Raw genomic sequence first — 27,109 nt, 5'->3', positions numbered from 1 at the left:
GAAATTATCTGCCAGTGGGGTAAGATAATTTCACTTGATAAGATATCTTAAAATAAGAAAAAATATCTTGGCTTTTAGAAAGAGAGAAACAACTCAAAATTAGTAGTAAAATACTCATTTCAAGCACTATTTTTTAGGTAAAAAAGTCTCAAAACTAGTTTATAAATTCTTCTTTGACAGTTGTTTATTACTCACTTTGAGTAAAAAGACCCTAAAACTAGATAACCGTAAGAAGATATGCTTTTAATTCAAGAGTTATTATAGTAGAATTAAGACTTATTGCTAGCTGAATTAAAGCTAGTATTGTGTAATTACTAGCTTTTGTAGCTCAAACCAAGACAAGAAAAATACAAGCATACAGGATTAGTATACTTAACAATATTTATTTATATTGCTTTTTTCAAAATTGCTTTGAATACACTGTTAACATAGAATACTTCTGCTTCTACAAATACAAAGAACTGCTTGAAGCATTTCAACATAAAATTTAACATAGGTTTACAGCTAAATCTTAATGAACGCTGATGCAGGCCATACTAGTAAATAATCTGAGGTTAAGAGAAATAAGAAAAAGAGTGTCTCTGGTTAACATCACCAAACAAGGCATTCATTTCTCACCGTGAGAGCTCTACCACTCAGTAAAAACGTTTCACTCTGCCGATACTTTTTTTATGAACTTGTGGTGTCCCGCTCGTGAATATTGTCCTTCAATATTTCTGTCTGACTGACAAAGTAGGGTTGCCACAAACTTGGGATGGGTAAGATGGAAGGTGTAGTGGTAAGCCAACAGATAAAACAACCTATGGCCAAGATCTTCTTTGGCAAAGGTGGTGATGGGAGTTTCTCCACTTGCCACGAGACAGCAGGACCCATCAAAGAGCAACACCGGGCTGGAGAAAGATCTCTTCTCCAGGTATTTGGCAGGATCATCTGTTGGCTAAAGATAAAAATAATTAGGGTAAAACAGTTTATGTTGTAACTTTTACTAAAAACGTTTTGTTAGTAATAATGAAACATCACTAGGGTCGTATTTGCCATTTTGAAAATTAATATAATTTTTGTAGATGCTTGTATTTAGGCTTTTTAGGTGTCATTAACACCATTTTGCATATCTAGTGGCAGAAAAAAAAACAGAAATAAATGCTGGGATCCTCACATTATTCCTTCCAGTCTCTACCCACAGTTATTACAGACCATCAGAGACAAACAAAAATCAAGCACAAAATCAAAGTTTCAAATGGGAACAAAAACTCACCTCTAGAACATGCAGCAATGCTTCACTAGCATGTGCCAGTTTCTTAAGGGGTGAAGTTGGAGATGGGAAAAGCGTTGGGAGTGCTCTGAAGAGTGCAACGTTGTGTTCAACTAAAATAGAACAATATAATAGAATAACTCAGTTATTAACTTCATTTTCAGCTTAATGTTGAGTTTACATTAAATTGAATATCAGTTTGCATAATAACAACGCAATTCTGACCAACACCTCTGAAAACATTATGCAAAAAAAGACAGTAAAATGAGTTACCTCCACTTAAGTTCATGGGAGGCTTCAACACTTTTTTCCAAACTCTGTAAAACTGCACTAGTGAGCAGAAGTCTTCCCATCTGTCCTGTACTTGACATCTGAATTTGCCGTTTCCCATATCCTGGATCCACCGCAGCTCCTCCATCACCTAAAACACAAGTAACATACAAAAATGCCTCCTTAGTAAAGATGGGCGGTGGGGGGAACAACCAATCAAAAACACAAGTAAATTGCTTACATGATGAAGCTCCTTGAAACATGGATATGCCTCCAGAATCTTTGTAGGTCTATCATCTTCTTTTAGGACATCACTTTCAATGAAGGCTTTTCTTGACTGAAATCCGAGGTCAAGGATCTGGCAGACAGCATCTTGGTTTGGTTTTGGTTCTCTATACATCTATCGAGGCTATCCGTTTCTGCCAAAATGAAAAATAAAAATCAGTGAAGATATCAGACATATTCTGAATTATACAATGGGTTTTAGCCGACATGAACTGTTATACTTCCATTATTTATTAGAGCAACATAAATGAGAAAGCATCTTACACTGCTGTATATAAAAGCTTGTTTACAATGTAAATGTAAACAACAATAGCTGTAATGTCTCAATATCAACAATATCAATATCCAATGGTATAAGGATAATTAAGGTAGGTCAAAAAAATAAGAAAAGGTAAAGCATTTTAAGTGATCACATAGAGGGCATAATTTTATTCCTGAAGGAAACAGCAAAACAACAACATATTTGCGATCTGAATCAAAGATACGAGTTCTTAGTGTCATAACCTTCTCATAACTTGTCTAATCCAAGTAAGGGAGGTATCATTGCAAAGCTAGTCAGAGAACTACATGAATTAAGGTTGATATCAAATCCATTTTTACTTCATTATCAACAAATAATAAGTAATTACGAATATAACCGAAAAGATTGTACAGTTCAATTAAGCTAAACAGATGCTGTGAGGCAGAGTAAACACTGAAATCTTCTTCATGGCATATATAATGTTTATAAAATGATCCATTTTTAGCTGACCAAAAAAACCTTTGGAAACAGATATCCTATTTACACTATTTTCCTTTTACATTTTAACTTTTCAAGTTAATAAATAAGAGAGATTCCAGACTCGTTTCCTGGGTTTGAACTATCATGTGGCTCTATGTGTAAAAATACTTTGAAGTACTTTCAAAAGTCATTATTGATTTTTATAAATAAATAAAACAATAATAAAACTGCTGTTTTATTTATTTATTATTTTATACCACAATCCAATAGTATTTCATTAAGCTACGTTTGCTCCTTTATGTTTGTAGACATTGGTTGCAGCCTATCAGTTTACTCAAAACCTGTCACATGACCTCATGTCCCAGCATTCACTTCTTGGACGGAGCCTTGCAAACGGGGGGAACAGCACCTGCTCGCTTTTGATTACTGATTAAATTTCCGGGAGGTGAAGATAACTACAACAAAAAATATTAGCCTGCATGTATAGTACGCACCGATCTAGTGACGCTCATTCATAAAACGGAGAAAACACTGCAGCCTCGCGTTCCTCTAAATGGAAGAAATTCTGGTGGCTAAGCTAGGTCATACGAACATGCCTAGAAGAGACGGAATGCCGCTCTGCTACTGGCTGCCTCGTCACACTTGTCGACTAGCTTGGATACCTAGCTGTCATTAGGCTTCGGGGAACAATATTTGTTCACATTGAGTGAAGTAATAATATTTAATAAAATAAAAATAGTCTCAGAAAAACTTACCGAACAGGCTATCAGAAGGGTCTGGTTCAAAGTGGCTGCTGCTTTTCCCTCTCTTTCCAACCGTCAGGACAGGCGCAACCAAATGACATGAGGGGGGTGGGGGTGAGAGGGTTACCGCAAAACATGTACCTTTGTCCACAAAGTTGTATGATGTAATTAGAAGATATTATACACACTACTTTAAAACTCACCTCTATTATTGTTGTATGGTAATACTGGGGAAAATAAATTTTGTGTTATTTATGAAACCCTCCCGTCCCCCCATTCCCTTCTTAGCTGGTATTGACCGCAGGAGGAAAAGGAGTACCGTATGTTCATGTTATTTCAGACTTTGAGATAGTCCAGATTGTTTTTGCACCCGTTTTACCAATGCAGAGCGTATTAAGACTTACAAATCTGATTGAACAGCATCTGAAACGATTTAAGCCATTGTTTCCTTAGAAAACTGTAATTCCTAAGCAACACTGCCTTTGCATCTCCCTGTTAAAATTATTTATCTTGGTTGTTTAGACATATGTGTATTATGTTTGAGTCAAAGCACATTTTTTAAACAATGGTCATCTAAACTAAACTTCAGAAATGTCTGTTAATCACTTGTCAACCATAATCAGCTTTTTGAATGCTGTCAAAATGATATCAGCACAGAGCATCCCATATATTTTTACATGAGAAGGAGTTGGGCCTTGTCTCAGAAATAATTAATTTGGAACACATTACAGGAAAGATTGGAAGGTTTTGTGACAGTTGTGTTCCGTTACTGATATGCACAAGGGTTATCCCTTTTTCTATCTATCTTAGATGACCCCCCCCCCCCCCCCCCCTTCCATTGACATGTTCTCCCTACCATGACAAAGGTGGAAAGATTTCATGTTATCCATGGACACCAGTGAAGATCAAAAATCATTGAAGAAAAAAGGTTCAGAGCACTGTCTAGTGGGTCTAGATGACCCAACTCCTAATGTTAAAGTGCATAGGATAGCACAAGGGTTACAGAACAGGTATAGCAATATTACTTTTCTTAACAGCTTTGTTGCTGTTGCAGTGTTCAAGTCCACATGTTACTAGGTCTTGAAACAAGTCTTTACAGCTAAAAATGGTCACAAAATAAAAATTCAAGCCTCTGCGAGTAATTTATCTTGTTGTACATGTAAAATGACTAATTTTAGCCTTTATAAAACTAAGTAAGAAATAAAAGACTAATAATCTTGTAACAAGATTAATAATCTAATGAATTCTTCTCTTGCATAGTAAATTATTCTTAAAACAAGTTTTAAATGATTATTGGACTAAATTTAAGATTATAATTCTATGTTAGAAACTTCATTTTTGCAGTGAAGACGCTTGCTGCGTCCAATAAGAAAAGGCTGCAGCGGTGTCGGGGCCAGTCAGATGTGATGCCTTTCTCAAAGGTTTAGTTTGGGTGCATCTTTGTGAATCTGCCTTTTTTTTTTGCAGACACAACAAAGTTGGATATCAACTCCTGTAACAAATGAACTGAGATGAAATGTTCGGGAAATAATGAAAGGCCATCTCTGATGAAAATTGTGTTTTTATCATGGTCTTGTGGCATTTTATGATGATGGAAGACAAATATAAAGAAAATTAAACTTAAAATTGCATTTCTGAGTATTTTTTAATCAAATTTTGTGAATCAGGAGCAGATGAAAAAAAAAAGTTGTTTGAAAATGATTGTTCTTGTGATGTAGAAAATACGCTAGGTGGGCCACTGGTTCTAATCTGTACGACTGGATAGCTCCAATATTCCTCGCTATTTTTGTGCACCAGTAATGTTAAGGCTTGTTCACACCGGGACGAATTTCGCGCGCGATACCCGCCGACGTTTAACGCCGCGTGACTAAACAAAGGGCGCCAATGTGAGCGTGGAGACCGACGCTAAAAACGCCATGCGTAAAAGCGTCAATTTTTAAAAAACGCCTTGGGTTCATTTTTTTGGTTTGACGTACCACGTCAAAAACTATACGACCAATGAGAATGGCACAACGGAACAATAATTTCTTCATCGCTGGAACTGGATCTGGAGCTACTGGTGCTTGAAATGTTCATGTTTTCTTTGTATGATTCTGACAAGCGCCTTCATACTTGCTCTCTTCTTCTGAGTGAAAAGCGAGTTTAAGAAGCGTAAAGTTGCGCAGCGCCACCTTGTGTATAGGGGTATTTCTGTTTTACATTAAGCGCCATCTAATGTCAGGGAATGAATTTGCATGTTCACTCGGCTCATCGTCAGCGAAAATTGCCTTGGTGTGAACACAAAAAACGTGGCGAAAAACGCTGGTGAATAACGTGCGGCGATATTCGTCCCGGTGTGTACGGCCCTTTAGTCTGGGGGGTGAGAGGGCCTGAAAGCTAGGGGGAGAGTGGATGACGGGAAATGGGTGGCAGGCTTACTCCACGCCAACAGTCCCACCCACAACTCAGAGGCAAATTTCTAATGAATTTCTGTCTCTCTGCAGAACCTTAAAAACGGCCTAATCATAATTGAAAGACCACTGAGAACACTTTTAAAATAGATCAAAAGATGATCGGAGTGGGACTTTAAGGCCATGTTTACGTTTGTGTCTGTAAAGGCCTATTTGTGGCTAGTGACATATCTCAGACCAAACAGGTGCTTGAGAATCTGTTGGCCCCATCTGCAAAACAAAAAAAAAAAACAGGAAACAAAACCACATCAAGAACTATAGAGGGAGAATTGATGGAGGGAGAAATGCAGAAGAATGCAGAAACGAGAAAACTGATTAGCATAGCAGGAGGGAGGAAAGAGCAGTTGGATGGGAATGCAAGAAGAGACCAAAGTTGAATGGCTGGAAGGCGGGAGCAGGAGAGCGAGTGAATGAATGTGTTGTAAATCTATTGTTCTCAGTTTTTGAATGGAGTGTTAGTAAGCTAAGTAGTAGTTAGTGATTTACAGCGCCAAGGCCATATCAGCTCAAGTGGGAAAACAATACTCTTTCAGAGGAAACACTCAGACATGAGAAAAAAAATGCTGGACTGTGATCTGGAGCTGAATTGGTGCAAAGTGTCTCTGAAATTGGTGGTTAGGTGCAAGAAAACACCTCCGACTCAGCAGACAGGAAAAGGTGGGTTGCAGACTGTGAGAAAGAAAGAGTGAAAGCTGAAAAACCACAACGATGTGTCCTATTTGACAAAAAAAAAAAAAAAAAAAAAAAAAATCCATCCAGAATTGTCTACCCAAATAGCATCAATGAAATGTTACTTTACCAAATTTACTAGAAGGGTTGGCACTTCTATTGTGATCTTATCTTTCTAAGCATGCATATTTAGCCGCTCAAGTGAAGAATCTCTTTCTTCTGCCAATTATTTCCTCCTTGGTGAGTAACATATACAACATCAACCTTTCATTCACACTCTCATTTGAGACTCTTGATTATGCTAATTAAGTTATCGCCTATTTTCAGCAAGCTCTTACTTTCCCCACACTCGGCAAGAAACCTTGAGACACCGTATATCATAAAAGTAAACCCGAACAGCATGAGGACCCAGACCTATCTGTGGCATTAGAACAACAAGCCCTGTGACGAATGGGAGAAAATAGAGGCCCAGCAATGTGTTTGTGTAAAGCTGTGTGTGTTAGTGTGTGTGTGTGTGTGTGTGTGTGTTTGTATCCATTGCTGCACGTCTGCCATTCTGATTTACTGAGAAAGAGAGGAGAAAAAAATTCAGAGGGCCATCCTATCTCTGTTGCACTGCAGAATTGTGATAAGGCCTACGGACACTAAATCATTCACCTAATCAGCAACTTCATTCCATACTGCAGTGCTCATTCTCCTCTGCATATAGATAGCAAGGAGGATAATCTGCAATAAGGTTCGCTGGATGGAACGTAAAGGTAAGACATTCCCTTTAACAAAACCCCACTTTTGCGGGAGCAACAGTTGGTTTTAGCTTGTTCATCTAGTTTCAGGAACATTTCTGTTTGACGAACAAGATGGCGTCGGACATTGTTGGCTGGAAGCGAAAATAATTAAAAAAACTTACCATAAATCCAACCCAAGAGTGTTCAGAATTGTAGAAAAATAAACTTCTATTAAAGCTTAAAAGTGGGGAGGGTAACTGTTAGGGTCGCCAGTTAAAATAAAATAAAAATTGAGCGAGATGCTGTGCTTTAAGTGAACAACAACAAGTGACAGTACTCTCTTTCATGGAAGTCACAACACAAAATGCAGAGAATTTTGAATGTAAATATTAATCAATAAAAAGAAGTCCTTTTTTCTACGTGTAATAATATGAAATAAGAAAGTCAGGCACCCGGGTCAAGTCTATAAATACATTTAGTCATACATTGACAGTTACAAAATAAAAGGCTGCATTGTTCTTTATTAAACAGTTTTCCTTGATTGTGCTTTCCTGTGCCCGATTTTTAAATAATTACATGTTTCTGTGCACCAAATTAAAATCAGTTGAAAAATCTGTTTTTATTTTATTTTATAATTTTGAAATCTGTTGACAAAGTTATAAGGCTTTACAGCAGATTTGTAGTAAAAAAACAAATAAAAAACAAAAAAAATAGTTTATTTGGAGACTTAGGACGGTTTGTTTTTGCCTCCCATCGGTAATTTGTCTTATATCAGGAAAAAATGGAAACGCAAATTTCGAAGGATTTAGAACATCCCAGAACGCCAGAACAGGGTTTTTACATCACGGTCAAAAGCAACATTTGGGTGTGTTTTTTGTTCGCGCAATGTAGCAAAATCAGCAGCAAAAACTTTTAAAATATATGCAATGAGGCATTGATAAATTCAAAGCTTCTACCGAGGTCATTCTTTTTCTGTCACCACTGTGTGTCTTAAAATAATCAACATTTAAAAAATGTCTCCACAAAATGTTATTATTATTAAATATTATTATCACTTCGTCAGCAACACTGGGCAAATTGTGATTAAGAGTTGTGATGAACTATGCAATTTTTTTTCTAAATCAGGCTTGTAAAAAGAGACACAAAGTGTGAGTCGGTCGGCAATGAAACCACAGCGTGTGGTGTGAAACACGGTTCCCTCGGAATACGACTGTATCCTGTCACTGCTCCCCATCAACTGTAAACTGGGCTCCATTTAAACAAGTTTCTCTTTAAGAGTGTTTCTCATGTTGTCACGTATGTCAGACCTATAGGCCTTATATGTGTAGACATATATTCAACAAATCTTTTAATGGGGAGAGTGAAAATGTGGACGCAGAGCATCAGAATTTTAACACTCTCAGAACAAAAAGACATTCTTTTCTCTTTTTCAAATCACCTATTTATCACACTCATACAGATGAATGCATAAAGGACAGTAAAGGATCAGATTTCTTACCCAACACTGAACAACAGTTTAGCATGACTGCTCTCTACTGATCCACAGCCACCATAGCATACTAAACTTTAGACTCTGATCATATACTCATTAAATGAGGAACTTTTGGACATCTCATGCTGTAGTAACAACTGCTTTTATGTTGGATATGAGTTGTCTGCAGGCGAAAAATGGGCAAACCTGTACAGGTGGTACACACAAAATGTTCAGATCGTAGAGCACTCCATGAGCCCAAAGAGTGAAAATGTTCATGCACTTTTTTTTGTATGGGCATGCTGCAGTTGACAGGATTTAGCCAACACCTAAACAACACGTCATGGTAAGTGAGGGTGAAATAGGTGAGACGCAGCACATCATACAAATTTTTCATTTCTTCTACTGCCTCGAACTCTGCACTGCACCAGGGCCAGTTTTTCCTGTTGAAGGGATAAGTGCATGCTCCTTGCACACCCCTTACAGCCCCTTACAGCCTTACTGTTAGACATGAGGAAATTAGAGTGTTGTTTGCATGGGGATCACACAGGCACTTAGGTATTATGTGTACAGCCCATGCAAGCAGCAATTGCGCAGTCAGTGAGGAGCCCGTACGTGCACCATACTGACAATTGCAGTGCATTGTAAAGGGACCGTAACGGCATCATCCATCCATCATGCGTGAGTGTAACTTACATTATCCTACAAATAAGATACATTTACCACATGCAAAGCAATGCTACATTCAATTTTTCAAGATGTCCCTTAAAGTGGCCCCGCAAACCTCAAGGAACTCTTGCACTCCCTTTAATAAGCAGAACGGCCCGGACAACCCAAAAACCTGCAGCACCTGTAAGGAATTAACAAATGTAGCAGTTAAGTTCATGTCTCTTTACTTTTATCTAGTTTACATTTGAAACTTTAGAAGCAAACAATAATTTTAGACTCTATGTACTTCTACTGCCTTTTAAAATACTCCAAAAATGGAACTTTTAGACATATTTTTTTATACTCATCTCCATTCTCTGCACAACAGGTAGACCCACTAATTGTGACTAAGATAGATTAAAAGTTGATATGTTTTCTTTATTTAGTTATGAAGTATGAACTAATATCATTATGTTTTGTTTTTATTAACCTTTTTGTGGTTAGAGATTCTTTTATATTTCATCATTAACTTCATTTTTTTGTTCTTTTATTTTGTAGCATGAATTATAATCAAACTCTTCCAGTAAACACCTTGTTATTTAGGCTCTCTGGTTTTTAATTTTATTGAAATCTTTTTGTTAATTAGCACAATGCCTTCCAAAATTCCCTGCATATAAATTGTGCTCAACAATTACTAACCATTCAAGAGTTTGCTCTAAATAACATGAGTTTGTTTTGATAATTATTGAGAAGAATAATGTGAAAAAGTGCAAACACATTATTCAAATATCCTTCATGTAAATCATTTGTCTTTTAGTTTAATGAGGTTAACTGAGAAACTTGCATTTTCCTTTTCTCTGACTCACTTGCTGAATGTTAAATGAAAACTTTCAATTTAATGGAAAGAAACCTAACCAGTATGGGTCATTTTCTAGCTAATAATGTTTTTAGTAAAACTAAAAGCCTTTGACCATTTACAAATGATAGAAGTTCAAGAAAGGCAGGTCAGCAAAAATTTCACCTATTGGAGTCCCACGTTGGGCCTTCTTGGCGTGGTGGTGGTGGGGGGGCTTCTCTTCTGGTTAGGCTGGAGCTTGCACTCTCTGTTCCCCTATGCCTCCTCGTTCTACCGCTTTGGGAGCCCCTGTGGCGTTCCTGCTGGCCCTGTCCTGAGTGGCGGACGCCATTGCCCAGAGGGCAGCTGTTCTCTTTCTGCTACCGTGCGGGTGTTGGGTGGTTTCTGGCTGCCGCTGCGGCGGGGGTCTTGGTGTGGGGATGACTGGGCACTCTCCCTCTTTCTTTTTACATTCCATCATCCACCTTAGAAGAACATGAACACTCACTCAAGCACAGGTTAGCTCACCTTTGCACAAATAGTTTGCATGACTGATTGAAATGTTTCACATGTGTTGGTCTGAAGGCAACAGTGTGTGAACAATAGAACAATAGTTATATTATGTCCATGTTTACCTGTTTGTATGTGAACATTATGGGAGCCAACAGGTATGTTTGTAACATTTGAGTGCGTGTGTGGACAGACCCCGCTCCTTTTAAAATTGTTCTACATCTAAACCTAACAGTAATAATTATAAACGTCCAACAACATGTTGCTTTATAAATTTACTCCCCTCCCCTCTAAAATACCCCCCCCCCAACATCCCTCTGTCTTCTACCCTCCTTTTCTTTTCCGTCCTGTCCAACAAAAAAACTGTTACAAATATAATGGAAAAAAAACATAAAGTTTAGAATCAATTTAAAAAGGAGTTTGTTCAAATAAACATCTGGTTTGTCAGAAGATTCATAACTCCTGTTGTAAAAGTAAAATATGTCCAGCTCTCATCTGTTTGCTCAGCTGTTGGAAAGGACCAGTTAAAAAAAAAAAAGAAAGTCACAAACCAGACATGAAAATACAAAAGCTGAAGAAATGTGATCATGGCTCCAACACATCATGGCTTTTAAGACAAAAACTAAACCAAGAAACAAAAACTAAAAAGCCAATTACAACCAAAAGATAAAAGATCAAATTACTTAACTAGAAAAAAAAGAGAAAAAAAAATCTACTCAGGGATCACCTTGAGCTTAACCCTTTAACTCCAGAGATATCACCAGTATCACATGAATATCACGCTATTTGAAATACCGTAGCTTTTCAACATCTTCTTCGTGCGCGATCAGAGTGAATCGACTGATTCTGGCGCAGAGAAAAGTGGCTCACTTTATGTTAAATGCACTGATATGCAATACTTTGTACTAAATGAACCAATATGCATCACTTTAGATTAATAAATGCTCCAATGTACAACTATTTATGTTAAATACACCAATATGCAACACTTTAGATTAATAAATGCTCCAATATACAACTATTTATGTTAAATGCACCATTATGCAACACTTTACATAAAATGCTCCAATATACAACTATTTATGTTAAATACACCAATGTGCAACACTTTACGTTAAATGTACCGATACGCAATACTTTGTTAAGTCCACTAATTTGCAACACTTAATGTTAAATTCACCACTATGCAACTCTTTGTTTTAGTAAAAGCAGCAATACTCAACTCTTCAGTGTTGCATATCAGCACAAAGCTGCTGTTCTCCACTTCAGAATCTGCTGGAATTACATTAATTGCATAAACAGTTGAAGAGTTTAGGCATAGTTGAATGAATGTAAACACTGGAGTTGAAGCTCTGATGTTAAAGGGTTAAACTGTATTTGTTTCTGAGGACAGACATTTGAAATCCTAATCTTGAACGGAGTGACTCACCCATGTATGGAGGCAGCATCAAAAGATTAAATCTGTGTCTCGAACTTTTCCGACTGATTAGAAATATGGCTGACATCAATGGGGGAATGGTTTTAAATTAAAGGCTATTTTTGAAGATGAAAAAGGTCAAAAGAATTGAAACAGTTAAGATCTAACTTTATTCTATCACGACTATGGACATGTGCTGTAAATAAATGCGTACCTTTATGTACCTTTAACTATACGTTGATAAACTTTTTTCCTTGCCTCCACATCAGGTGTCACTTTAAGAGCAGGTATGTGTGACTCAAGTCAACAGTTCTGAAGTGTGAAAATTGCTATGCAAGGTATTTTTAATTTCCCATAGAGCACACAGCATACTGCCCTCGCATGTATGCATTCCTTCTATCTGTCAAAGACAAACTTACCAAGTTCACACTGTTTGGCTGACCATCTGATTCCCATCTTTGTCCTCACTTTAATTAGATATGGGGCCTTGTGATCTATTCTGGGAGAGAACGGTAACTCTTCAGCGTTTCCTCAGCCAAAGAGACGTCTCCAATAGCAACTGAGACCTATGGCCTCCCCCTGTGGCGTCCAAGTCTCATATTCATTGCGACCGTCCAACTCAGTTTGTGTACTTGGATCTGTCTCTGCGTGTGCAGCCCTTAAGTGAGAACCTGTGCTTCCCGTGTATGTTTGCGCGTACAGGGACGAAACAGGATGCCGTCTAATGCTTATAGATCTATAAAAGTGCCGCACAGCGAGAGATGAACATGTTAGTGTCAGTTGCAACCAGGGAGACGAGCAGGAGGGAGGATTGATGTGACTGTTATTGATCCTGCCTGGTAATTACAGCACAATTTATTACAAGCGAAACAGGGGAGAAGACGAGGAGACATAATGCGGAGGTATCATATTTAGTTTGGGGTTGTAAGGCAGGTTTTTTGGTGAGAGTGAACAAGGTCAGAGCGAGACAGAGATGGATCACTTTACCCTTCTTTCCCTTGAGTGCCGGGTGATTTGATCACTGTAGTGCTTTCTGACATCCTACCCTGTGTTCTTTCTCTCCACCTTTTCCTGTTTTATATTTTTTCAATCATCGTCTGACCATATGGCGCTGATATGCAAGTAGACTCCCACTCCAGCATGCTTTTATCCTGCTGCGTTCCCTTTTTGTCCATCAGAGGCATCACTTGCAATCAGTGCTGAGATGAAGTGTTGATATGATATTAAATGAAGGTGCACTTCCTCACTGTACAAGCAACAAGCCAACTAGTGTTTTGTGGCTTGTGAAAGTGTAGGAGCGTAGGGTTGTTTACAGACATGTGTGGGTGTTTTGCATGATCTTGCGGGGTATGTGTGCGCATTTATGTGTGTTTCTGTTTGTGTGAAGGCGATATTGTTCTAGAATATGTCAAAAAAAACAACAACGATGTTCTTATAGGCGTACCGCATCCTGTCTTGCAATGAGTCACAAAGCTGAAGATGCTGGAGCTAAAATACCGGTATGCTGCTGTGACCTTACTCGTGTGTGTCTGAATGCACTGTGGTTACGCTGAGAGTTTTCTTCCTGTGACCATTAACTCTTTTGAAGTTCTGGTCCTGAAACTCCTCAGTGTGAAAAGTGTGGACGTTTTGACAGTAAATGTGTCGCTGTGGGAGTTTGGCATGTACTCTTGATCAGAAAACGCAAAGACATACAGGAAGATCTGGAATTCAAACCCTTCTTGAAATCTTTTTATTTCACACCTTGATCACATTAAAGTTACCATTATTAGGCTTTAATAAGAAAAAAAGCCATCTAATATTATTTTTAGCAGACTATAGTTTGTCGGTGTACGTTGCCATGGTAATCCTGCCACTGGCAGCACTCCAGAAATAGATTGATTTGGGTCTGGACCCAAAGATGGAAGAAGACTTCTTTAGTTTTTATTTTTGTTGTTGTTGATTTCTCTTTGCAGCTTTTACTATTGTGCATTGTTGAACTTATCAATCTGCCAGTGCTCTATTGATTGGATAAAGTGTATTGTATCTAATGCAGTTAGGAAGGGTGTGTGTGTGTGTGGGGGGGGGGGGGGGGGGGGGGTTAGGAGTGCTGGGTGGAGTGGAGTTAAATGGAGGAGTAAGGGCCTTCTTTCACTTTGCTTTCAAACTCTTAAGAGCAAACGCCTAGTGTCTATGAGCAGTCTGGAAAGGGTAAGAGATGGAGTGGATGGTTTGATCTCATGTTGGATCACACGCAAAAAGAACAGCAAGAGTTGAGCAGCCAAAATGCCAGTTAAAAAGAAAGCTGTTGTTTGCTACCACAGCGGGGGGGGGACAGATAGTTTCTATGTTTTGTTTTTTGTGGAAACAGCAGAGAGGAACGTGTCACTCCACAAGTGTTCACAGGACATGTGCTTTAGAGTCTGTCAAGCACAAATATTCAGGAAAACTTTTTTTTTTTTTTTTTTTATGTTAGAGGGGCATGGATGTTGCTGTCACACCACCCTGCCATGATGTGATGTGCTGCCATGATAATGTCTTATCCTGTTTTTACTCTCCAGATCCATTTGCTCTCTTCAGGCCTCACACAGGAGCAGACACTCACAGAGCCACCATTTAGCTCTCAGCAGAGAGAGAAGAGGGGGGGAATCATCTGCTTCTCTTCTCTTATCTCTCACTTAAAAAAAAAAAAAAAAAAACATCTGATGAAGAGAACAAGTGCTCTTCTCCCGCTCTCGTGCTCCCTCTCATTTATCTCTGTGCTCCCCTCTGTTTAACAGTTAGAGTGCTAGTTGAACATGGCAGCTCTGACACTTTCCACATAGCCCTTTGTTGTGTCTGCTCTCACATGCATCTGTGCAAGTCACTGCTTGCTTGTGTTGTTAGTTAGTGGGGCCATATGCTTACACGTGTGTGGTCATGCTTCCTCAGATCTTTCATCAGTTATCATTGTGTGGTTTGTGGCGATGAAGGTCTCTGTGATTACAGTTTGCATGAACCTGCATGCATGCAAACACAATACTCACACTGCACCCCGTGTGCAGCTGTCTCCTTTTCATTTCTGCTTTATTGTCTTGGACTAGCACGATAGCTGGAGTAGTTCTCCCCTTGTCATGCAGAGGAAATGGGTGAACAACCTCTCTAATTACACTTCACCCACTGACACTAATTTACATGCGAACACAATCACACTGAAATCCAAACCTTCATTATTATGGGATTTTATTACCCGGCGCATGATATTTTGGCAGTTGTATTTCATTGAAGTTATGTTTCTTACCTCCACGGCTATAGATAGATTTCAGGTGTGACCCAAGAAAAAAGCAGAACTTTCATCGAGTAAGAAATCTTAAAACAACAGAAACAATTCAAAGCAACGGCAATTAAGTAACACATTAAAATAATGCTACTTTTTCAACACAATTTAGTATCTTAGATTTGTAGTTCTTCAATCAAAACAAAGGAGCAATGTTCAGAGTTTTTACCCCTTGACGTCTGAATTTTTTTCCAACTCTATTTAGATAATAAAAAAAAAATTGACTCATGTTTCACTTTCAAATAGATGCTAAATTAAGGTAATTTTGAAGCCAAAGTGGTTTGATACATATCAATAGTTCAAAGGGTTAGGAAATTGGTCAAATCTTTTGTCACCTTTAACACTGTTATGACTTGTGGAGATTATTCTTAGAAAATAAAAGGTAAATAATGGATTTGAAAAGATTTTTTATAATAGTCCGAGTCTGATACAAACCATTGCTTTGCAACATGTCTTTTCTAAAAAAAACACTCTCTGTTTAATAACACAATTACAAAAATAAAAAATGAAAAAACAGGGGAAAATGACATATGTTCATAAATTCGGGGGCATTGAGTTGGCATTACACTATGCAATGCCTTTAATTGAAAGAATAATACACCTTTGCATTAATACACATATTAAATGCTTATTCAGTTGATTTCCCTACATTGAGAAAAGAACTTTGAAAAACAAATCTGAACTTAAATTGGTGTTTTATTTTCAAAAATGTTTTGTGTGTGAATGATTTTTTACCCTGTCATTTAAACTGTCGTGACGTTGAAATAAACCAAAACAAAACAAAAAACAAACAAAACACATCCAAGATACTTTTGTCTCATTTTAGACAATAATAATCACTCTACATTAAAGATGTGCAAACTTTTTAAAAAATAAACTGTAGATCTTTTAGATTCTTTGTGTGTGGATTTTAAAATAACATTGAAAATTTACAGTAAAAGGTGTCTAAAAATATGTTGTTTCATAGCCTTAACACTTAATGACACTAACGGAACATGGATAAGCAGCAAAACATCTTAATAAACCTTCAAGTACAGCATGCCATTAGAAAATGATTTTAAAGTGATAAGAAGAAAAGAATAAATATTTTTTTCCAATTTTTAATTTTATTTCATATAGTTTACTATACCTGGAAATAATATTTTCCACACATTAATCTTTATTTATTTTTCCCTGCAGGTGACAATCAGTTCCATATTTCTAATTACTGAGTTCCCTGCAGGAGCTCTGTAGTCTTTAAGTTCATCCATTTCCCCCCACACCCGTGTCTTGCTCTAAAATCCCGTGCACTTTTGCGCGTGCACACTAAATAAGCTCCATTGTAGGGCCATTATAATGTGAATGAGGGGCCCACCAGCTCAACTGAGGCTTGTGTGAGTGAGAGTGTGTCAGTGCAAATAGGTTAGAGAGATGGATGAACTTGCAAAGAAAAGGAACACCTAATCAAATTAAAACGGGATGACTGGCAAGCTGCCGCGCGTTGGAGCAGGACTCACGTGGGCCAAAAAAAATCCTCCAAAATTATTTTCCTTATTCTTCCAATTTATAATGCGTTAAAGCTGATTCTCTTCCCGTTACACCTTTTCTCCTCTCATTTGATTTTTTTGTAATACAACTTAAAGAAGCATCAAGGCGCGCCTTCAACGGTGCATGTCTGCGCGACACACGCGCATCCAGCACCAGGACTAACGGGCCGTGAGCTTTTTACTCGTGATAGCTGATGCGCGAAAAAAAAGACTGTTTGCGTCAATCAAGCCAATCCCCCTCCCCTTCTCTCGCTCCAGCCCCCCTCCCCAGTCTCCCTCGATCGCCTCCACTTGTGTAGGCGCTCTTAAAGCGCAGCGTTTACGCGCGCCTCTCAGTCTTTAACGGGCAGCCCGGTGGATCGGAGTTCTCCGGTCATAAGGCTGCCTAATCTCTGCGATAACAAACTGCCATCAGGGAATAAGTGGCCATTCCCGGGATTCGGGAAAGATAGCGGGGAGACGAGGGGAAGAAGAAAGGAGGAGGGATGACAGAGGGAAGAGGAGTGGAGGATTCTCCACAGCCACCGCCGCTGCTGTTGTTCCCGTAGAGAGTGGAGTGGGAGATGGCACAGCGCCTCAGTATCCTCCACATTCAGGAGTGCACCACCGAGACCACAGCTCTGGACGTTCGCGCATCTGTGGCATCAGTCCCGAAACGCTGCCGCCTCACCACGGCCGGTCAGGCAGCGCCTCAACCCGGGTTACAGGTAAGCTGGAACCGCTGTTAATAAGTTTGTCATTTACCAAACTTCTTCATAATCTTACAGTATTTTTATCTAGGAGTTTTGGTTAAATGACAGATTGAATAGACAAGCAAACTACAATGTCTCTCATTATACTAACTTCAAAAATAATTAGTTCAGATTGGTTAAGAAAAATAAACTCTGCGAACAATTATTATAAGTCAAAATAACTTCATTTATTCAGTTTTCTTAAACAAATAAAATAAAAATAAACTATTATTGTTGTTGACATGAAGGGCTAAAACTTTCCCGTCAAGTGTCTGTGATGATCCAGGATCAGCGCCCCCTTTTGGCCTCTATAGTATTGAAGCGGATTAACAGGTTGGACCGGCTTCACACATCTTTAAGACTTCCCGCCATCAGTTCTGAATGAAACACCTCCAGATCAGAGAGCATGTCAGGCTTTGAAAGTTTGAAAGTTGTCTGTGTCAGTGGTTCATCTTCCCTTATCGCTTTTTAATAGAGGTCATTTTCTCCTCTCCTTCACTCTCTAATCACATCTGTATACACACACACACACACACACACACACACATATATATATATATATATATATATATATATATATATATATATATATATATATATATATATATATATATATATATATATGTGTGTGTGTGCGCATATATATATGTGTGTGTGTGTATATATATATATATATGTGTGTGTATGTATATATATATGAATGAACTCCTCCTCCATGACCTTCTCTCTGTGTTCACTAAAGGCAGGGAATAAGGAAAGCTAGATGGGGAGAGAAGTCCATTGATATTCAAACTTGACAGAAGAAGAGAGTTACAGAAAAACAAACTACGGAAAAAGAAGTGGGGGATGAAGAGGAGATTCTCCTGGATCTTTTATCTTATATTGAGATGCTAATCCTCATTTTTTTTGGGGTCTGTTTCTATTATTCATTGCATTATATTCTTCTCTTCTCCTTTTCTCTATGTCTCATATTCTTGCACTTCATTTCCTCTTTACAGTCATGGACTCCTCTCAGATTAGTGCACTAGGCAGAGGGATTCCAACTCTAATTTTGTGGTATTTCAGATGATTAGGTTCAGAAATAGGACAGAGGTGCACAGAGTTTGGCACTATTAGAGGAATTCCCAGGGTGGCTTTGCAGGACTGATTAGTCGAGCTCCATCCACCTCTCCACATTGCCATATTAACACACAACCAGCTGTTGTTTGTTTGGAAGGATTGACTTTTGTGCTGTGTTTTAACTGGGATGTCATTTCGTCTGTGTGTGCACGAGTGTGTGCATGTGTCAGAGATTGGCTAAGCCCTATGGATGCGAGTTGTTTTCAATCAGCTCTGTAGTTACCAGCTGTGCCCTTACATTCCCCAGGGCTGCAAAACCTGGGTACATGCTCCCTCGCAAGCGCACACAAAACTCATGCATACTATTCAACCTTCCCCAACCAACTCACTCTTTCTTCTTTTCTCCTTGTTCCCGTTTTCCACAGATATTAATCATCGCCTGCTCCGTCTGTGCGTGTGATTCCTCCATGAGGGTTTGAAGGAGACCACCTCCACAGCATTTCCTCTGCTAAAGACCTTTCTTCCCTGAGATCCGTTGCTGCACCCCTCCTTACCTGCCATGGTGACATGATATGGCCCTGAGTGGATTTGATCCTGCCTCCCACAAATAGACAATCTCTCGGGGAGGTTTTAAAAACCTCTAGACACCTGCAAAATAAAAGAGACATCAATTCCTCTGACGCTCAGTATTTCCCCAGTCCCGCGATGACAGTGGCCGTGCGGTTCCGTCGGCATTTGCGCAGGCTTCTGTTCTTACTCGCCTCCTGCTGCCTCCTGTCCCTTCTCCTTTCTGCCTACTTTCTCTTTGCAAACTCTTCCCCTTCCATGCAACTAGGACAGTCTGTTGAGCCCGCCTGCTCCCGGTCTCTGTCTATGTCTCCATACCGGAACCTGCCATACCCGTATCCCCCAAACCCCCCTCACATACATGTCCACACCGACCCGGTGGTGCTGGTGCTGGTGGAGTCACAGTACTCTCAGTTGGGTCAGGACATTGTCGCAATACTAGAATCAGCCCATTTTCAGTTCCGCATGGAGATTGTCTCAGGAAAGGGCGACCTTCCACCGCTGACAGAAAATGGCCGCGGCAGATATTCTCTCATCATTTATGAGAACCTTTTAAAGTATGCACATGCAGATACATGGAACAGGCAGCTGTTGCATCAATATTGTACTGAGTACAGAGTCGGCATAATAGGCTTCTATCGGTCTACTGAGAACTCTCCGTCTGTCCTCAAACTCCGGGGCCTGCCGTTGATGCTCAGGACCAACCAGGCACTTTGGGACTGTTGCGTAGTATCTAGCTCGCCTCTCCTCCACATGACCAAACCTGGTACAGATCGAGGAGCCTTACCTGGAGAGGACTGGACTTCATTCTCTTCTAATCACTCTTCATACCAGGCTGTGCTGCACGCACGGGCTAAGGAGGGAGCAGGGGCAGGCAGTGGAGATAATCCAGGACCAGGTTTCAGTCTCGGCCTTCAGGCTACTGTGGTACAGGACCTGGGGCTTTATGACGGGGTGAGACGAGTGATGTTTGGACAGGGATTGGGCTACTGGCTCCACAGACTCATCCTGGTGGATGCCATTTCCTACCTCACAGACAGGAAGCTTACTTTGGGTCTGGATCGCCACATGCTGGTGGATATTGACGACATTTTCGTCGGCAAAGAGGGGACACGCATGAACGCCAAGGATGTAAAGGTATTTGGCACAAGTACGCAAAAAGTTTGACACAAAGTAACAAATGATTTGTTTTTTAAAGTTTGAATTACACTCCAGATACTTTTACACACAAATTCAACTTTTGACTGATTTGTGATCAGACGAAAGAATTTGGCTCACTTTTGGAAAACGTTTGAGATTTGTGAATCAAGAATCCTTCTATGTGTGCTCATATGCACAAGTCTAATCCCTCTTTGTGTTCACACCAAGTGACTATGTGTTGGGGGGGGGGGGGGTAAGACTGAAGGGCATTTCAGAATGGAGGTCTAGCAAGAAGCAGCCATTTAAGTGAACAAAGATGTGTGAAAGAGGGGAAGAGGAGGGGTAAGAGCAAGAAAGAGAGGTATTGAAGAGGCAGTGAAAAGATGAATGGCGCGCGTTCCTCTTTTCCCACGTTTCTGCTCTTAGGGAAACTAAAGGAGAGTCAGCCCTGCCGCCTGCCTCTAAAGAGTGCTGTTGTTTCAACATACTTTTAGAAGCACAAGCACACAGATGTAGGCAGATGTGCCTCTGCACTCCTGTTTACATACAAAAGTACAACATTTGCACGCACACAAAATGAAAACTTGTGAGAGAAATCTCATATTTATAAGAGGGAAATAAACATGATCATGTTGCTGGGAATGGAGTGGGGCAAAGTGGCCAAAAAGTATCCTTAAAACGAAGAAAAGAAAGATTTTCTCTCTTGAACTAAAATGTGTCTTTTACATTCATTCACCTGTCCCGTGAAGCATGAAGAAAAAGAAGAGCCTCATGTTCACTGCTGGGGGTTGAAACAGGAAAAATGGAAGGAATAAAAAGGGTTTCACACTGCGGGTGGTGACATTAGGAGAAACTTCACACCTAAGAATAAAAAAAAAAGTTATATCTTAAAAGGGTGCACATTTCCTCAGCGCAGCCACACATCACAGTGCACGTACGCATTCACAAAATGAGCACACAAGAGCTCTCTAGTTGGAGTTTTCATTTTAAGTCTGCCTGACTCTTCAGCTTTGTACCATAAATATACATGAGGATGAACCAGTTCCATAACAGAAGGGATGAGATTGAAGAGACGGACTTGGAGAGGGTCAGGAAAAGGAAGGAACAATGACATTTGAAACTGATCTTCTTCATCTAAGGCGAGTTTGGCAGTCAAGAAAGGAAGGAGAGAACATTTAAGAGATGAGAAGAGTGGGGTGTAATGCCTCAGGGGCAGTCGTTGCCTAATTTGCAGAGAAAAATTGGTGATGAGGAAAGGGAGAGTAGAAGTGTTTATTTGATAGATATGTAGCTCTAGGTTGAGTTGATTGATTGAGGCTTGATCTGGGAGTCAATCAGCCATAATAAATTAAATACTCAGTGAAATAATTATTTATTCAGGATTTTGTATTTATTCTTTATATCTGATAGGTTAGAGGAACAAAATCCTATCAGTTTGCAGAAGGACTAAAAAATGAAAGTCTTCTCCTTCTGGTGCTGAAAGCTGTTGAAGAGATGACTCATATTAGACGACCACAAGTCAAATATACAGCACATGTAGCTCTGGGTGAGAAGAACAGCTGAATGATGTGTCACCATTGTGGAATTTGTTTTTTTGTTTTGCTCTTTATTTCTCGTCTTTTAAATGTAACCATGAAAGCAAGATGTTTGCTCGCCGACATCAGCATGCGACAATATTTGGTTTTGGTGTAAAGTGAAACCTATAAACCTGCAGAGATCAGTTGAAGTGGGCGAGGGTTTAGTTTGACAGACAGGATGAAAGAAACCCAAAATAAGGAGGATTTTTATTTGACAAAAATCCTTATTCTACTTTGAAGAGATTTTGCTTGAGGGCCTTTTTTTTGCGTCTATCTTTTCCTGTTAAACAATAATAACTTTCAAAAATCTCTTTTTTTAATTTCTAAATAATCAAAGTCCACCTTAACTTACTATAATTTACAGAGAAACATGCTTAAATGTTTCTTCATATATTGCATTTTGGTTTTAAATAGGGAATTTGTTGGCATTTTACTTTATCTTTAAAAAAAATAAATCTACAAAAACAGAAATATTGATAAGTTGTTAATTTTTTACAATATTTCAGTCCTTATGTAATAAAGTATTCCTAATTTTTCATATTTCGTATCCCAAACGAATATCTGCTCCCCATCAGCAAAATGGAACGTAATTAAAGAAGCTTTTCAAGCAGCCCTATTAAATTCCCTAAATTTGCTTTCATTAAAGTGATAATATTATCTTGTGTCCTCCTGCTGTGAAAGTGATACTTATCTAATGTGTAAGACCCCTGCAGCTGCATTTCTGTGAAGAATTAATCCTACTCTATTAAAAAAAAGAAAAAAATTGAGATGGGAAACAGTAAACAAATTAATTATTACACCAATTAAAAATAAATGTAAGATCACAAAATAGGTCAACCTGTGTTGAAAAATTTTAACAGTAAAGATAACAGATGTGCCAAAGAAACGTGTCAATGTAAAACTGGGGGGCTCAACAGCTGGTGATTGAGCGCACTATAATAATACATTAGAAGTCTTCTCTTACCTCTGCCAAGATAAGATTCAATCTCCTGCGACTCCCTATAAGAGGAGGCAGAGACAGAAAAGAGAGGGTCCAATTAAAATGCCACCCTCCTTCTCCCTGCACTCTTCATTAGTCTCACCCCACGAGTTCATCTGGTGACAAACAATACCTACACCCCCCTCTGTCTGCGAGCACACTCACCCACACAGCTGTATATCCTCTATTAAAATGATTCACAGGGAGGCACCCCACAGATGACATTTCTCAAAATGAGGGATGATGCCAGTCAAAAACCCCCATCGGTGATACTTGTGCCTGCACTTTTTTTCTTCTTCTCTTTTTGAAATTTCATTCGCATAGGTTTCTCCTCTGTTCTCAGAGTGGTCGTTAGCGGGGTGTCAAATCTTCGTCTTTGGATTCCTCTTTATCACCTCCTTTTCTCTCCTCCACTCGGCTTCCTCCTCTCTCCCTCCTCACTTGAGTCATTGATCGCTATCTCCGGCCTGTTTGTATTCCTCTCCAAATCTCTCTCTCAACTCGTTCCCGCTGTTTTCCTCCCAAAGGTGTTTTCTGCAGAGGTGTAATCTAAGTTTAGACAACACATGCATGCAAACACGCAGGCTGCAACAAAGATCCAGAAGCTGAGTTCTGCTCCTCTCTCGTTAGGATACATAAGGTTGCAGTCGGTAAAGGCAAGCAGGCTCAGTGATTTACACAGCTAATAACAACTCAAAACTTTTTGTGTTCTACACCTTCCTCATGTGCAGTGGAGACTGTCATCCTGCTGATGAAGTGTCCTACATTTTCCCCAATTTTCCCATGGTCTGGACTGTCCATATCTCACCCCTTGTGAAAATTAACAGTTTTTGCCATTTTACTTGGTATAATTTAGCAGCTGAAGTAATTATAACTTCCTTGTGGTCTAATATGCAGCAGTTCTTTTTTGGCCTGTAGCAATAAACAGAAAGTTTGTTACTTATCCTCCATTTAATTGTATTTTTTACATTGAATTCAAGCACACATTGTTAGAACAGCTGGAATGATAGCAAAGGATGGCCATCAAAATGCCATGGCTCCAGTGTTCCTGTGGTTTTATCTAACCCAAAAACTAAACAAAAACGGTATTACACCAAATAAATGTCGTTCCAATTTCTTTGAAGGATTTCAGCTTAGCAGCCTTTCATTTATTGTGCAGCTCTATTTAGAGTTAATCTTTAGAACTAATTAAATCAATCAAACTAAGCTCTAACTCTCCATATCGGTTTGCCTCATTGCCAAACGCTATTACATAAGTAATGAAGAAAGGCGTAAACACTGGATGGAAGATTTAGGAATCAGAAGAGAGAACGGCAAATGTGAAAAGAATGAGATTGATTTGAGTAGTTTGCTACAAGTAGCACAGATGCCTTCCTGTAATTTGTGTGCTGATGATCATTTCATATTGATAGTGTTGGATTTACACACTTTTTAACCCAGAAAAGCATGACAGTTGGCAAATCTGCTTCTCATTAATCTTACCAATTAAAAAAATACATAACTAGAAATGTTTTACTTTATTAAAAGTGTAAAAAGTGTAAAGTAAAAACCTCATTTTCTAGGACATAGAAATTCTCCTCCAAGTTGTGGGCCGGACTGTAGGCGCAGAGCAACCCTGCCCCCACTTCCCATCCTCCATCTGTTTACAATTTCTCCCACCAGCTTACATCCCCTCACAACCTCAACCAAACATTACAAATGCAACAATAACGGCGAGCAATATTGGCGCTATCTAACCGTACAGTTTTGAGCAAGATGCCAGCTCAAAAAAGGAAAAAAAAGACGCACATGGATCTATTTGTTTGCAAGAGGATGCATCAGAATGGAGCAGAGCAAAGAGCTTGTGCGATTGTAGCGCCTACGTAACAGCTACAAACTTTTTACAACGGTATTTTTTTTGTTGGTTCCTGATTTACAACAAGTAGAAATCTATCATCAGAAAAATGCCACAAGAACATACTAAAAACACACAAAAAAATAGTAATAAGAGTGGGTCTTTAAATAACAGGTTTTTTTTCAACTCACCCCCCCCAAAACTGAAAGGAAACCCTGCGAGTGTGGCTGTGTGCCATGAATTTTCCTCCACACAATGAGGTGGGTTTTGCAGTCACAGCAATCACTGAAACTTAAAATCCATGCGGGCCTGCCAAGTAGAATTTAGCGTAAGGGTAGCAATGCCAAAGCTCTCCCAAGTGCCTCACATAAATGCAAGTGAATAGATGAATTTGTAAAATGCTCACATATGAAAAGCTACACTGACTTGAATCTGACAAGGGAGACTGGAAGTGATATGCAGGCAGGAGAAGCAAGTGAACGGGAAGACGTCAACATTAACTGGTTAAGCGCTCTTTCTGGTCATCAATTAGAGATGCCTGACCCAGTTAAAATTGTGCTGGTCCAGCATTTACATCTCATGCACAGATACACACACAATGGCGGGAAGCGTTCACAAGAGACGAAAGTGACGGCTTGCTTTTACTCAGGAATTAAACCCCATTAACGACTGCAATTTTTTTCGTGCCCTCCCCTCTGATTCTCACTGTCTAATCTGTTGATGCGTAAAATCCCACTTTTATAATTACTTTTATTATTTTACATCTTGCAGTCAAGCTTGAAGCTTAAAAAAAAGGATAGCGGGGGAATGAAAAAAAAGTGCAAGATGACAGAATGGGGATATGGTGAAGAGGTGGTTGGCATAAAGGGTTTTTGAAAGGCAGGGAATGTCAGCTGTCCAGATGCCTGTCTCCCATCTGTTTGAACCCCAACATCTATCTGCCATCTCTTCAAGGGCTTACCGCACACATGCAAGAAAATGCACCACAAAACAATCGTCCATCGTCTCTGCCATTGGAAGTGGATGAAAGGTGGGCGCTCTGTGCCAGTGAAATGTTAATCCAAGGATGCTTTTGCTTTGCCTCAGTTTTTCTGTGGATCGCCTTCCGCAGTCCCGCCTTCTTCCGCTTCCCTCCTATCAGTAGCTTTAATGGCCGATTTCAAAAATCCTTCTCTGCTTTGAGTCCAGGTATCCTCTCGACCTCATTGCTTAGAGTTTTTCTCCCAAACTGCATTACAGCCTTCAGATAAAAATCAGGATGAAACTTCCAAGCCCTGTTAGAACCGACTTACAGACTGGTAATTTATCTAGGGGAGAGTTGTTTCGTCTGACATATTTGTCTTTCATCTACTGGCCTTAGTGTCTTCAAAGTTCCCTTCTGGTCATCATTTTGTAGTCAAATTTCTAAGGAATTTAAGGAAAGGACGATATAAAAATGCAGCTTTTGAAACACCAGTGCCTAAGTTCCAGTGTTGACACTCTTTAGACTACTGTAACTCTTCAACCTTTTACGCAATCAATCAGCCGATTCTGATGCGAGGAAAAGCAGCTTTGCATCTTGACGAAAAAACAATTTTCTCTGCAATAGAAGGTTCAAAGACTCCAAATTATATTTCTGACTATTTCTCTATACAAATCATTGTGAATCAGGAGCAGATCAAAAAACGCAAACTCCTTGCTACGCTCCATTCTGATGCATCCACTTGCCGACAAATAGATCCATGTATGTATTAATTTTCCTCATCCAAGCTGGCATTTGGGTTAAAACAATACGGCTGGATAGGTCCGATATTGCTCGCCATATTTGTTGCACCGCTATGGTTGGGTTGGTGTTGTGAAGAGCTGTAAGCTAGCGAGAGAGCCAATAGTAGGCAGATTTCTAATGAACTCCGGTCGCTATGTAGAAACTATATAAAAAAAAAGGCACAGCTTTGTTTTTTTTTATTTGACTAAAAACGAAACACATTACGGTGTTTCCTTGTTATGATCCATTTTCACACTAGTCTCTCTTGTTTAGACTCTCTGATCACACTGAAGATTTACGTTAATGTGGCCAGCTGCACATGCCACATCTCTGTACAGAAGACACTGCACAAAAGAGAGTGATTGACAAGATCAATAGCCAATCAAGACACAGAACACAATGTGCTGTTAAAAAATAAAAAAAATACAAATAAAGCATGCAAAGTTCTTGCTGAAAATATTCTGCAGAACAGCAAGATTGCAAAAGGTCAACATAGCGAGGGAACACTGTAATCATAATTTAAAGACTACTCGGAATGCTTTTACAAAGGATGAAAAGATGATCGAAGTGAGACTTTAACAAGTAAAAACTGACTGGTGACCTTTTTTTTAATAAACTTTTTATCATTACTTATTGTGTACTTGCATATTTTTACATAAAT

At 39.3% G+C, this 27,109-nt stretch overlaps 1 protein-coding gene and 1 long non-coding RNA gene across 3 annotated transcripts in view; one reads left to right on the top strand and one right to left on the bottom strand.

Moving 5' to 3' along the window:
- Positions 1–363: 363 nt before the first annotated feature.
- On the bottom strand, positions 364–3,392 carry LOC111947959 (uncharacterized). Its single transcript, XR_013658160.1, has 5 exons — positions 3,284–3,392; positions 1,764–1,941; positions 1,526–1,673; positions 1,256–1,365; positions 364–937 (listed from the first exon to the last, which is right to left on the bottom strand). It is a non-coding gene; the product is annotated as an uncharacterized LOC111947959 (long non-coding RNA).
- Positions 3,393–16,947: 13,555 nt separating this feature from the next.
- Positions 16,948–27,109, top strand: part of LOC144981212 (bifunctional heparan sulfate N-deacetylase/N-sulfotransferase 4-like) — a 42,865-nt gene continuing 32,703 nt past the window's right edge. For both annotated transcript variants that reach the window (XM_078953233.1, XM_078953237.1), the window contains exons 1-2: positions 16,948–17,524; positions 19,033–20,311. In XM_078953233.1, the coding sequence (XP_078809359.1) occupies positions 19,313–20,311 (999 nt within the window). In that variant the 5' untranslated portion in view covers positions 16,948–17,524; positions 19,033–19,312. The remainder of the gene's footprint in view (positions 17,525–19,032; positions 20,312–27,109) is intronic.

The sequence above is a fragment of the Oryzias latipes genome, chromosome 1 (assembly GCF_053564925.1).
Source record: "Oryzias latipes strain Hd-rR chromosome 1, Olatipes_Hd-rR_3.1".
Taxonomy (NCBI): Eukaryota; Metazoa; Chordata; class Actinopteri; order Beloniformes; family Adrianichthyidae; genus Oryzias; species Oryzias latipes.
This window is presented reverse-complemented; position numbering and strand designations above follow the sequence as displayed.